We start from the raw sequence: 14,900 nt of genomic DNA, 5'->3' as shown, positions 1-14,900 counted from the left end.
TGTGCTCATTCAATAGGGCGTCCAGTTTGCCGACGATGCGCCTGGCATTAGGCAAATTGAGGTTATTGTAGCCGCAACGTGCATCCACACGATTGTTGTCCTCACCGCCCATGAAGTAGATTTGTAAAAATTTATGTGGTTCTTTTGGCATTGGCAGCAATGAGACTACTTTGTGGTATACTTGGCCTTTGATTTTGAACGTAGAATGGAATTGTTGACCATTTGCCGCAGTATTGCAAACTATTTCTGTTGCTTTGAACGAAGTCATTTGGAAGCATGAATTGAATGTGCGAATGGACTTCAGGAACAGGTTTGTAGGTATCAGGTGGTATCTCAATTTCTGGTAGTTGCACTTTTCCTGATGCGCAACACATCCTGGCTGACTCATACTCATGTTTGAATTTGAGCGCATGACAATGGGGACATTCTTTGTCCATACAATCAGCCCTTTCGGATGAGCGGAATATTCAATATCTGACTCGTACTCGAATGCGACACGAAGGAACGAAGCAGATGTAAATGCTCGATGTACTTGTTGGCGTTGTTAGTTATTTGCTCTGCGTTTGTTAACTACGAACCAGCGCGCTTGGCTCCGTTCCAATTGTCGTTGTTGATTTCATTCAGCTCGTGCCTCTTGTGATTGAGATGCACGCAATTGTGACATGCTTACACGCACGTTTTTGTTGGATTTGTCCGTCTGTTCTTTCTGCTCTACTATTTCGCATGTTTGTTGCTTTATTCGTTCGACGGCCCAAATGGCCCTCCTTGCGTCTTGCTGGCATTGTGCACTGTAATACGCAATTGGAGATCCCTTGTCTACTAATCCGATTGGCTGTTCTATTCACAGCGAGTCCGCAATACTGAGACGGCGCCACCCCGAGGTGCACTTCAAGTGGATAAGAGGACACACCGGGATAGAAGGAAATGAAAGAGCTGACAAATTGGCTCGGCATGGTGCCTCTGAACCCAAGACCGCGATAGCTTATGACAAATTTCCTCTGAGCTACGCGAAAATTACAATTTCAGATATGGTGAAAAACGAATGGAACTCACGATACATAAACTCATCGACAGGGGAGTTGACCCGAAAGTTTTTACCTTCAATTTTAGCAGCACGAGACGTCAGGGTGCATAAGGGGCTGTGTTTTGAGATGACTCAGTTTCTTACAGGTCACGGAGTCATGCGAGCATACCTGCACCGGTTTAAAATAACATCTGATGGAAAGTGTCCATGCGACGACGGAAGCGACCAGGACGTCCTACATTTACTCCTAGATTGTCAAATCTTTAGCTAGGAGCGGCACAACCTGAACTTTTTATTACAGATGGCAGATGCGGACATTCGAGACCTTCCGGGGACCATGGCAAACGAGTCCGGAAGAGATGCACTTTTTAATTTCTGTATTGATGTAATAAAAAGAATAAAAATAATAAATGGTGACATGTAAAGACGATTCATGCCTTTCAGATCCAGTGACTGCAATCATATAAGATAGGATAAGTATATGCTCAAAATATCAGTCCTATGCGACATTTCTTTTACCACGGGAAAAAAAAAAAAAAAACTCGACTACAAATCGCAGTCCTCAGTTCCCAATGAATACGACAAAATATTCATCAGAATCACCTCCGCCTTGCGCTACTAAGAATTTTCCAGGGTTTTTGCAAGGCGGTTTCATAGGCCCTGGCCGAATTTAAATTAGCAATACCCGATGCGGGTAGAAGAACAGTTTTCAATAAGGCATATTCTCTCAGCCGGCACAATTTTCATTTGACTAGCATCAAGTAGAGTAGTTTGCGTGCCAAAGTCCTTAAGAAACCTCGATAGTAAATGCGAGGTATCCATGAAGGCATCTAGAAAAAAAAAAAAAAAAAATACACGCACACAAAAATAGATAAATTAAAATAAATCGTACAAAATTTTGCACGCACTGCGTTGTGATATGCCGAATGAAATGTCAAAATGACGCGATGCTTCTCTTGAATTCTTCTCGGACGTAGCGTCATCTGTCATTCAACAACATAAATAATTTCGTTCTGTTTGAAATACGAACGACCGTTAAATTTGTTCATACAAAAATAATAAAATCCCGGTTAAAAAATGGGAGGGTGAAGGTAGGAGGGTGAAAATTTGGGTTTATAGGTATTTTTTGATGCCAAATAATAAAAAAAATACAAAAAAAAAATTGTCAAAAAAATAAAAGAAAATTTTTTCTGGATAGAGATCCCTAATTGATGACAAGTTAGCTCTGCGCTTTATAAAAACAAATAATATTACATGCTAGTGATGTTATGGCGATAATTGTTACTACTAACAAGTATAGCAATGTTCTCATTTATACCACTCATAAATTAAAAAGAATACATAGTTCAATAAAGATCTTCTGTATATTTTAAAATGTATTCAAAATAAAAGTATACCTACCCAAAAAACCAACAGTTGGATAGAGGCACGAATAGTATCTGCATAGTCTCAGGTAAAGAAGTTTTAAATTTTCCTTCGAAAACTTTTTGACCATAATGTCATACTTTAACATATACCATGATGCTAAGTATATTATCCTAACAAAAATATAATAATTCTCAAGAGCTACAATAGCAACTACAACTACAGCTACGAGCTACAACAAGAGCTACAAATAGCAACAATATGACGATTTAACAAGGTTATTCTCAAGATATTCGCAGGATAATTTTACCACAATTTGCACATTTGAAGTTTTAAAAAATGAGCTAAAATTACGTATAATTAATATTAAATTTCATTTTGTTATGGCTGTTTAAAAGTCGTGATATGGTGCATACAAATATAAGAATTTAAGCATTCGTCAATATTTTAAATAAGGTTTTTTTACATCAAATCAAAACATAGGTACTTTTTTATCATCACTTTAAATAATTTATTTTCCTAATGAAATAATGTTTTCAAATTGAATAAACTAGATACCTTAATATGCAACTAGATAAATACTTAATCATTAGAAAAGATATTGCTGTCATATTTTAATTAATACCCATTCACTGCAGACCCTTTAATTAATATTTAATTAGCACATTTAAATATGAATAATACTGATACCATAAAATTGCGATAACAAAATAACAAAATTTAATTTTTCAATAGTTTGATGCAACATTTGACTAGACTTCATTCACAAAATTATTTTTATCTTTCACATTATACGTATTTTTTATTAATTATACATTTATATCTAAAAAATTGTCTCGAAACCCTGCGATTGTCAAAGAGCCTAGTTTCAAAACCCCCTATAACGATTTTAGGTAGTTTTGAGAAAAATGAGAAAAATCATATCTATTAAATCTGTGAACTTTATGTATTTATTATTTAATTCGTATATTCTAGAGAGTATTTTGGCTTATCCATTTTAGGGATATTTTAAAAGTATACACAACCATTTTAGCGGGTTTTAAAATTTACCATAAATTTTGATCATATCTACGTATTGACGGTTTTTGGCGTTTTACTCATTCACTGCTGACTAGTTAATTACCACAACTCGGTCAGTGTTAAAGACACGCCTGGCGTGTAGCATTAAGCATGATAATTAAATTTGGTAATTAACATGTCAGCAGTGAAAGTATCTAATGGCAATACGCTTGGCGTGTTCTTAGCAAGGACTTGACTTAACACATTCCGTGCCAAGAACACGGCCGTCTTTGACCATCTGGTAACAATAATATTCATCTGAATACATATAATCTAAATTAAAATTGTTCAAAAACCGTTCAAAGGTATTTGAAACTAGGCGCTTCGTCTATTCGTTATCAACGATCAACAAAATTCTTCTTTTTTCAACCTGTTATATCGCCAATTCTTGCGCTTCCCGCCATTCTAGACCTGCAGTGCGTAGATCGTTTTTGTAGCACTGCTACAGGGTGAGAGAGGGCAGCCCACGACGATGGAATTCTTGAGGCTGTGCTACAAGGGTATGAAGGGTCGCACTCTTTGGCGGTATCAGAAACACATGTCCCAGCCATTAAGGTAATTTTAATCAGTTGCCATGACTTTTGTAATAACCATAAACAATAATAAATACCTAGGCCTAAATTTTGAGCCCCAAGGAACACCACAGAAAGTCAAATGTAACTTTTTAAAAGTGATACCTAAGTGATAGTTTAAGTACCTATCATATAATGAATAATTTAATATTGTGCATTTACTCGCTTCTATATACATAGCTATACACCCCTTATTTACTGTGATTGCGCTAATTATTATTAACGGCTATACTAATTAAGTGTCCGACAGCAGATAATAATACCTGGGTACCAATTAGTAAGTTATTAAATTGTACTACCTAAACATTTTTTTCAAAAAACAATGTTAGGTGATTATTATCATCGGAACATACTCTATAACCCAATGTATAACAAAAGATCTGTCACTTATAATATTCCCACCAACCAAAACCCGGTTAAATTAAATGGATGTACGCCAGTAATTTTTAAAAGAAGCATTTTAAGTTTTTTTTGCCATATAGGGTAATTACTTTTGAATATGGGGGCAGAGAGAGAATAGAATAAAGAGATAATAAAATATTAAATGAAAACTCCCGATAAACTACTTTAAGAAATCTTGATGCTCTCAGGTATTTTTAAAACAATATATTATTTGGCCTTAGTGTCAAATTTCGCACAAGATCGGGTCTATTCTATACAAAAGGCGACTATCGACCGCTAACGTGCTAACGTGATAATGTGTTAGTTTTGTTACATACATTTTATATTGAAATATTATAATTGTAATTGTATTGTAATCAGTTAATAAGTCGAAACTGTCTCTCTCTCGCTCTCTCTCTATCGCTCATGCTCTAAATTTTAGCACAGGCAGAGGGCATGCCGTTAAAATATATCATTTATTGCAACAATTAATACCGGCTAATTATAATTGTTACAATACGTGTTAATAATTTGATACAAACATACCCTAGTTAGCGGTTTTAGCGGACGAAAGCAGCCTTTTGTATAGAATAGACCCGCAGATACGAGTAGTTCGATATTCGGTCTGGTTTGCCACTCGACATTTACCGTCACATTGATATATATATATGTATATATATATATTATATAACGACTACAACATGTCGAATATGTCTGAATGATTTTGTTGATAGTTCTAAAACGCTTGTTACTTAATGTACGTTCGCACACAGCTAAAATGCGACATTTTAGTTTAAAAAAAAAAAAAACAATGTCGCATGCAATAAAGTTTACTAATCATGGGGCATAGATAATATAATTCCAAAATTTAACGGCGAATGTGCAGAAGCTACTTTTTATTTCGTTTCTGCTAGCCACGTGACATCACCGTCCCGGTATGTCCTCGCTTGTGCGCATGAAATACAGTTGCAACATTACGCCCGATTTTGATTTATGATCATTTCCCAGTCGAGACGATTTTCAATGTGCGACCTTGTTAAACCGGACAAAAGACGTTTTCGATTCTTATGACCATAGTGCTCTTGAGATTATAAAATACTCTACTCTATAATTTTCCAGAATCTCATAAACAGTTTCTCAAGATACAAGAATCAAGATTTCTTATAATGTCTCAATAATTCTCGATAACAATCTCCAGTTGACCAAGGCCGATGTTGATATAGTATATAGATTGGGTGCTATTGATTGTATTTTATTTAAATTAAGAAATTCATTTACAAAAAAAAATGTTTTCCACCTACCTAAGCATAATTATAAGAAATTGGTACTTGTATTTATAATTATTGTTATGCATTTTACAGTATCTTTTCAAGGATACCTTAATAATTATTGTTCATAGAGTACAGTAAACTACCTTCGATGTCATTTAAATACATTTTTTGTATGTATACAAATTATTAGCCAACAATGTTTCGTTTGTTAGTGGTCTCGGTTCTGTTGAGTTGTGTTTATGGTATTTTTAATATATTGTTATCAAATCAAATTAACTCCGATTAATTTTTAAGATATCTAATAATATTACTTATATAGATTTTGACAGTTTATTTCTAATTCCTGCGCATCTATTCTATACACAAGACTGCTATCGGCCGCTGTCGGCAGCTATCAAAAGTAGTTTTCATATTTTTGTATCGAAGTATAAAGTATGTGTTGACAGCCTGCACCTCTCTTGTCTATGCTAAATTTTAGAGCGAGATAGAAAGTTTTGACTGTTTAGACGGTTAACAGATTGTAACAATTATAATACTTCGATACAAACATATAAAAAAACTACCCTTGATAGCTGCCGATAGCAGTATCGTGTATATAATAGATGCGCTGATAGTATTATAATTGTTTGGTTTCTTTAAACCTAATTTAACCTTTTTAATATACGTACATTCATAATGCCTGTATTGAATTACACAAGTTGAGTTTATATAATAATAAAAAGGATTTCAAGTTATACACATTTATCTAATAAATAAAAAATAATATTTGTTTGTGGGTTTGTTTGTTTGTTTGTTCGTTTTGAATGCACTGCCATACCGTTCATCCGATTGCGATAAAACTTTGTCAACTTATTGCTTGCACTTTCGCGAAGAGTATAGGCTATACTAATATATAAAAATGAATGTCTGTCTGTCTGTATGTCTGTCTGTCTGTGTGTCTGTCCCGTATGCGTTCCTATACCATTCATCCGATTGCGATGAAATTTTGGTAAGTGGTTGTATGCATACCCATGAAGGTTTCTGAATTAGAAAAATCATTATTTTCTTCTTCTTCTTCATTCTATCTTCTTTTATTCGTATTGTTCCTATACCATTCATTCGATTGCGATGAAACTTTCATCGGTTGTTGTGGTAACACCCGTAAAGGTTTCTGAATTAGTACAACCATCTTCTTCTTTTTCTTCATTCTATCTTCTTTTATTCGTATGGTTCCTATATCATTCATCCGATTGCGATGAAATTTTTGTAAGTGGTTGTATGCACACCCATGAAGGTTTCTAAATTAGAAAAATCATTATTTTCTTCTTCTTCTTCATTCTATCTTCTTTTATTCGTATTGTTCCTATACCATTCATTCGATTGCGATGAAACTTTCATCGGTTGTTGTGGTAACACCCGTAAAGGTTTCTGAATTAGTACAACCATCTTCTTCTTTTTCTTCATTCTATCTTCTTTTATTCGTATGGTTCCTATATCATTCATCCGATTGCTATGAAACCTTCATAAGTTGTTGTGGTAACACCCGTAAAGGTTTCTGAATTAGTACAACCATCTTCTTCTTCTTCTTCATTATATCTTCTTTTATTCGTATGGTCCCTATATCATTCATCCGATTCCGATCGTCAGTGGTTGTGCCAACACCCGCGAAGGTTTCTGAATTTGTACAACCATCTTCTTCTTCTTCTTAATTATATATGTATTCTTTTATTCGTATGGTTCCTATATCATTCATCCGATTGCGATGAAACCTTCATCAGTTTTTGTGGTAACACCCGTAAAGGTTTCTGAATTAGTACAACCATCTTCTTCTTCTTCTTCATTATTTCTTCTTTTATTCGTATGATCCCTATATCATTCATCCGATTGCGATGAAACTTTCGTCAGTGGTTGTGCCAACATCCGCAAAGGTTTATGAATTTGTACAAACATTTTCTTCGTCTTCTTCATTATATCTTCTTTTATTCATATAGTTCCTATACCATTCATCCGATTGCGATGAAACCTTCGTCAGTTGTTGTGATAACACCCGCAAAGGTTTCTAAATTAGTACGACTATCTTCTTCTTCTATTCTATATTCTTCTATTTGTATGAGTTCCTATTCCATTCATCCGATTGCGATGAAACCTTCATCAGTTTTTGTGGTAACACCCGTAAAGGTTTCTGAATTAGTATAACCATCTTCTTCTTCTTCTTCTTCTTTTTCTTAATTATTTCTTCTTTTATTCGTATGGTCCCTATATCATTCATCCGATTGCGATGAAACCTTCATCAGTTTTTGTGGTAACACCCGTAAAGGTTTCTGAATTAGTACAACCATCTTCTTCTTCTTCTTCATTATTTCTTCTTTTATTCGTATGATCCCTATATCATTCATCCGATTGCGATGAAACTTTCGTCAGTGGTTGTGCCAACACCCGCAAAGGTTTATGAATTTGTACAAACATTTTCTTCGTCTTCTTCATTATATCTTCTTTTATTCGTATGGTTCCTATACCATTCATCCGATTGCGATGAAACCTTCGTCAGTTGTTGTGATAACACCCGCAAAGGTTTCTGAATTAGTACGACCATCTTCTTCTTCTATTCTATAGTCTTCTATTTGTATGAGTTCCTATTCCATTCATCCGATTGCGATGAAACCTTTATCAGTTTTTGTGGTAACACCCGTAAAGGTTTCTGATTTAGTACAACCATCGTCTTCTTCTTCTTCTTCTTCATTATTTCTTCTTTTATTCGTATGGTCCCTATATCATTCATCCGATTGCAATGAAACTTTAGTCAGTAATTGTGCCAACACCCGCGAAGATTTCTGAATTAGTACAACCATCTTCTTCTTATATTCTATCTTCTTCTATTCGTATGCGTTCCTATACCATTCATCTGATTGCAATGAAATTTTGATCAAGTGTTGTGCTCACGCCCGCAAAGGTTAATGAATTGATAAAACTATTTTCTTCATCTTTTTCTTCAATTCTATCTTCTTCTATTCGTGTGCGTTCTTATACTATTCATCCGATTGCGATGACATTTTGACCAGTTGTTGTGCGCACGCCCGCAAAGGTTTTTGAATTAGTACAACCATCTTCTTCTTCTTCTATTCGTATGCGTTCCTATACCATTCATCCGATTGCAATGAAATTTTGATCAAGTATTGTGCTCACGCCCGCCAAGGTTTCTGAATTGAGGCAACCATTTCTTCTTCTTTTTCATCTATTCTATCTTCTTCTATTCGTATGCGTTCTTATACCATTCATCTGATTGCGATGAAATTTTTGTAAGTTGTTGTGCGCACACCTGCAAAGGTTTCTAAATTAGTATTATATAAAATACAAAGTTCGTTTAATCCAATTTTGGTTTGTTAGTGCATATTAATAACATTAATAACGTTTGCGTATTTTGGATTCGATTTTAATTAAGTGTTCTTTTGTTTGACCTTTACTCCTATTAGAATTATTTTCATATTGATATATTGTATTACACAGATATTTTAATATTAAAAAAATAATTACCTCTTATTATTTTTTAAATATCTAAGATAAATAAAACCACGAAGCGACCCTGTGCGAAGCCGGGTACTTCAGCTAGTATTTTTATAAAAATTGATGTTTTTTAAAGTAAATATTAAAATAATAAAACGATGAATTAGTCATAATCTAAACGACGAAAAATTGAAAACTTAATAAACTAAATTTTAATAATAAATATGATCATAAAATATGATGTAATTATAAGATGTGACCCTGCAACGAATTGACATTTTATTACATACATTATAATTGTAAGTTTATCTTTAAATTGAAAAAAAAATAAAAATCTTTTTAATGTTTTCAGATACATATTTCAGATAAATTAAAAAATATCAAAATTATCAAATTATAAATTATCAAAAAAAAATCTCAAATTCCAAGCTTCGTATTTTTCCGCTAGGTTCTATGTTGGCATGCCTCTCCTCCTTAAACTAAAGGGTTTTACAATATCGATTTCTATCTTGAGCAATCTTACCATAATCTTATCGCTTTAATCATCAACCATAGTCTCTAAATTAGTGATTCAAACTCAAATTTTATTTATTTTTGTATATATAATGAACATTACAAATTATTGATATCGCTCCATTTGTAAGGCATGAGATCTTCTCTGTTTGACGCTACCAGTGATTATACTTTTTAACCCTCTCGAATCTCTACTTAATACGGAGACTGTGTTGCACATGGGCATCCATTAAATGATGACAACACCACACATCTGAAACTTTTCAATTTTATTTCTCTGAACCTTGAAGAATTTCAAGGTTACCATCGTATAAGAAAATTGAGAAAAATCGTTCTGCATATGGATTTGGTTTAGTAATGTTTATGGTGCTATGTTCCTTTTAATTTTTGGAATTCGCAATAATTATTTGGCAATTTTATTTTCATATCCTCAGCCATTGGATTCAATAAGGCTTATGCAAATGTATATAAAGCTGTTGGATGATTTAGTTTTATCAGTGTAGACCGACTTATCAGCGCGATTGACAATCATTTATTTTGTTTTAGATTCAATGATGCAAAAGCCCAATTTCGAACTGTTTCAATGCGCTCACATGTGTATTTTGTGCTAGTTGTGATTACCTACTGTAGTCGTAAGTTGGATATTATATTGAACCCAATCATAAAACCTCCTTTACAACTTTGTCGATAATTCATTCATAAGGTACTATAAAAATAAGTAAGTAGAGTGTGTAGCCTTGAAGAATTTCTTTTTAACCTTAAATGCATCTAACATTTCGTGATTATTGAGATATTCTGAATAAAAATATGCTTTCATTATTAATTGAGTTAGCATTTACTTTGTAGAATTCCTTTTTACAAGAAATGAAAATATAATTAATTATATTTTCATGCTTTTATTAGGTCAAATATTATATAATATATTGTGATATCAATACAATAAGCACAGTGAGGAAAAAAAATAAATGTCACATCCTGTTAGTGTTGCCAACCGTATATTTTATTTTCAATATATATAATATACATATAATATAATATTCTACACCTAGACGCCTAATAACATTTGAACCCGGGGCTCCCAGATGAAAGGCCAGCATCTTATTCACCGCACCACGAGAGCCATAGCCATAGTATTACCGTGCAATGTCTAAAGGATACTATCAACAGTTACCTATTAAATCTATAAATTACATATCTGTTCGCGGGTAACCTTACCTGTAACGAAGTTGATCTGCTTGTCTGGGATTTACCAGTACAAAAACATCTCCCTTTTTGGCACCACCTTTTGTAATGTCATAAACTATTAATCAAATATATCTTATAACACTTCATAGGTACAATATTTTTGTTTTTTTTTTCAATGCAAACCTCAAGCTTAACTTATCTGTTATATTTTTTTGAAGGTTTTCAAAATGATGAGCAACATAGCAACAATTACCAAGAAGAAAGGATTGTTGGTGGTCAAGAGACGACAATCGAGAAGCATCCTTACCAGGTTTCTCTAATAACCAACAATGGTAATAAGTCTTTCATTTGTGGAGGTACAATCATCAGCGATCAATGGATACTTACGGCAGCGCACTGCTTGAAAGAGTAAGATTTTTGACAAACTTTCTATCTTCATAAGACATTCTTGATATTAATGATAAATTTGAAAAACACTTGCTTTTTTTAAAGACTTCCATTATAATATTATCATTGTTCATATTTAATTGTGCCATGCTTTTACCATACAGAAATGAATGACCATCGTGTTTCATTTCAAATTGAAAATATCGTTATTTTATCATATTTTAATTTTCGTTTATTATTTAGAAGTTTTTTGAAAGCGAAAAAAATAATTATCCATATTTTTAACAGGATCAAAAATATAACTATTCGTACAGGAAGTACTAAACTAAACAGTGGAGGTGCCATCTACCGCACCAGTTCTTACAAAATGCATCCCAGTTACAACTGGCAAAAACATGACTACGATATAGGCGTCATAAACATCCCTACCAAAATAACCTTGAACAATTCTACTGTCAAAGTGATAAAATTGGCTGCGAACACAAACGTTGCATCGAAAACTAAAGTTACTGTATGTGGATGGGGTACTAAAAGGGTAACTAATTTAACATTGTAATAATATCATCAACATTTCTGTCACTATAATTTTAGCGGATCTTAGTGTCTTCCAAAACTTTCTCCAGTTTTGAGGATGTAATGCGCTGACCAAGCATCATTTAATCCTACGTCATGCTGTTCAGTTATTTCAGATTTGTTCTTCCAGGTCTTCTCTTGTTTCATGACCTACTTTTCTGGTAGTTACCCGGCATTCTATGTATGTGGCCGAGTCAGTTCAAGCAATTTACATATATTTTTATTTAGTTTTAGACACTATGTGCTATGTTCGTAAGGCTAGCCGATCATATGAATACTCAAAAAAGACGAGACTGAAACTTCAGTATCTAGCTAATGTATTTCAATGGCGGCTCGCTGATGGCAAGACTGAATCTCTCAGTTTCAAATCGTCCGCAACTGAAACCGAGGAGACGCGACATGCTAGTCTCTCAGTTGCCAGTCACCCATTAAACTGTGGTATCAGTAGATTCGATGAAAAATCATATTTTCTTCCCAAAATTGGTAGCACTGAACTGAAAAAACAAGCAATAACAAGTCAAGACGTCAAAATTTAAAAATGGGGGAACCTATTTTTAATTTTAAATATGTGGCAGATATTGAGAAATACTTCTGCCTGTATAATTACAGGCTGCCAGGATATTCCCGTAAAGATATTGCGGAAAAGGCTTAGAATGAAGTAAGAAAGACAACGGGTTTGACAGTTTAAGTTTATGAGATTATTAATTAGGTTTCAGTAGGGTCATGTGCGAGGTATCAGTCACTGCCCAGTTTATGAAATCTATCACCAACCGGTTCGTCAGATTTTAGTTTCCACGTGTGCGGATGGCCTTACAATGGCGTAACGTAATTTTCTACTGATTGGTTTACTATGACAATAATATTTATGAATAGGTATATTTTACGTTTTGATTGAAATGTATTTTAATATTTATTCAGGAAAAGGGGAAAATATCATACACTTTACGTGATGTAATATTACCAGTTTTGGATAGAAAACATGCAATTCGGCTTATCAGAGAATCTCTGTAAAAATCACTGACCGTATGATATGTGCTGGATATACTCAAGGTGGTAAAAGTTCCTGTCAGGTAAACATTTTTTAAGTATTTTTTTTTAATTCCATCTTCAATTCAAAGAAGATTATATTATTAAGTATGTACCTCCACAGAGTCGCCTTAGATTAAGAAATTTTTGTTTTTTACCATAAATATTGATGACAGCCACTTGATCAATATATTAGCTACATACTTTAGATACAAATACACATTGTTCAACGACATGTAAATTTATAAATATTATAAGCTGACATGGTAGCCCTCGGCCATCGTGGACGGCCTCTGGGTCTCTTCCGTTGGGGTAGCCACTTTGTCATGATCCTTGGCGCTCTAACTTCAGGCATTCTCTCCACATGTCTCGCCCATCGTAGTTTTTGGGACTTACGATTGTTTTTTACAATTGTTTGCTGTGTAATCAACTCTTCTAACTCGTGGTTCATTTTTATTCTGTAGTTCCCATTTTCCAACGTCCAAAGATTTTTCGGAGAATTTTGCGCTCGAAGGCAGCTAATTTATTTTCCTCGTTTTGAGTTAAGCACAAAATCTCACAGCCATAAGTGACCACTGGCCTTATAATTGTTGTATATACGAGAAGTTTACTTCTTCGGCCTAGAATTTTCGACCCCCACAGTCGCTTGCAAATATGCCAGCATTTATTCCCGGAGGTAAGGTGGATTTTTATCTCCTCTGCTGTCTTATTTTGGATATTTAGGCTGTCCTATGTCTATATTCTGCAGCGGTACCTGATCGCATGTGCTGACCATATACTTACTTTTGTCTGGTGGAATAAAATATAATATACTTTGTAATATTTGTCTGAAATTCTGAAAAGTGAAATTTGTGTTTAAAAAACCGAACACTGTTGATGAATCTATTATTTTGTGGATATTCTATTTTCTTTCGTAAAATACTAGTTGTATATTATTATAATAATATAGATAGATAGGTACGGTGCAACAAAGGCATTTTATTTTCAAATATTTTCGTTTTACGGTACCCTAATTTAATCCGTTATAAGCAAATTTGTGACTTTTCAATAGCTTTTCTGAACTATCAGTCTAAATTGTATGTCTTTGAATCAGACGTAAAAGATTTTCCCATTAATTTCATTAAGTGCAATCGGCTTTTTTATTGTAAAAATAAGTACTGAATCATATTAATTACTAACCATTGTCAGGATTACTCTTCATTTCTACTAGGGAGGTATTTAAAAATATAATTTTATTTTCAAACTATATTTAATAACATCAAGGTGTGATAGAACGGAATGTCCTTTAATGATAGGGTTTTTTAAATGTCCAGAGCAGGTTTTAAAAATTTATTGAGCATTTTGATTTCGAGATAACCATCTTCGGAATGGTCAACAATTACTATAACTAAAGATGTAATCTCTTATAATCTGAATAAAATAGCAAGCTAAGCAATGGAAATTGATCGTTGTGACCGTGCATCAAGATTTTGTGGAATTATTATATTTGTAAAGAGCCTTGAGAAGAGAGTCACAGCGTACACTTTGAATAACACTGCTTTAAATAACATATTATATAAGGACATAGGTACAATAAAAAATTGGATCAATTTCGTGCATATTAATTTATAATTCAAGTTTAAATTTAGTGATTTAGATGCGGAAATAATTGGTATGGCAATTTTAAAAGAAATAATCAATATTTATGAAAATTTTCCATGACTAAAATGTTTATTTGATTGTTTTATTAAAAAAATATGCACGTCAAATTAAATATTGTTCTTTAATCTACAGGGTGATTCCGGTGGTCCACTGATGCTTGCTGATGGTACTCAAGTTGGTGTTGTATCTTTTGGATTAGGCTGTGCTCGTCCAGTTTATCCAGGAGTATATGCTGATATTGGAACATTAAGGTCCTGGATTCAAGAAACCACGGGAATTTAATAATGACTTGTTCAATAAAACGAGAGTTTTAAGTGATTAAAAATACTAATGCATGTACAATACAAATTTATTAACAAGTAAAACACAATGTGATAATATTTACAACGTAGCAACTAGCCATTTAGTGCCTACATGGAATTA

General features: G+C 33.5%; 1 protein-coding gene across 1 annotated transcript; it reads left to right on the top strand.

The window, feature by feature from the left end:
- The first annotated feature begins 3,920 nt into the window (after nucleotides 1-3,920).
- On the top strand, nucleotides 3,921-14,759 carry LOC147063810 (trypsin alpha-3-like). Its single transcript, XM_085959072.1, has 4 exons — nucleotides 3,921-3,948; nucleotides 11,069-11,258; nucleotides 14,047-14,050; nucleotides 14,610-14,759. The coding sequence occupies exons 1-4, from the start codon at nucleotides 3,921-3,923 to the stop codon at nucleotides 14,757-14,759; spliced, it is 372 nt and encodes a 123-aa protein (XP_085815198.1).
- The last annotated feature ends 141 nt before the right edge of the window (nucleotides 14,760-14,900 follow it).

This window comes from Rhyacophila brunnea, unplaced genomic scaffold (assembly GCF_057557595.1).
Source record: "Rhyacophila brunnea isolate RB1 unplaced genomic scaffold, BYU_Rbru_1.0 scaffold_8, whole genome shotgun sequence".
NCBI lineage: Eukaryota > Metazoa > Arthropoda > Insecta > Trichoptera > Rhyacophilidae > Rhyacophila > Rhyacophila brunnea.
Note: the sequence above shows the minus strand (reverse complement) of the source record. Positions and strands in the feature narration are given on the sequence as shown.

Bases quoted from the DNA above. Each gene is read 5' to 3' on its own strand.
- LOC147063810 (XM_085959072.1), top strand. From the start codon at position 3,921: ATGGAATTCTTGAGGCTGTGCTACAAGG. The intron at 3,949-11,068 runs GTATGAAGGGTC...ATTTTTTTGAAG, and splicing joins CTTGAGGCTGTGCTACAAGG to GTTTTCAAAATGATGAGCAA.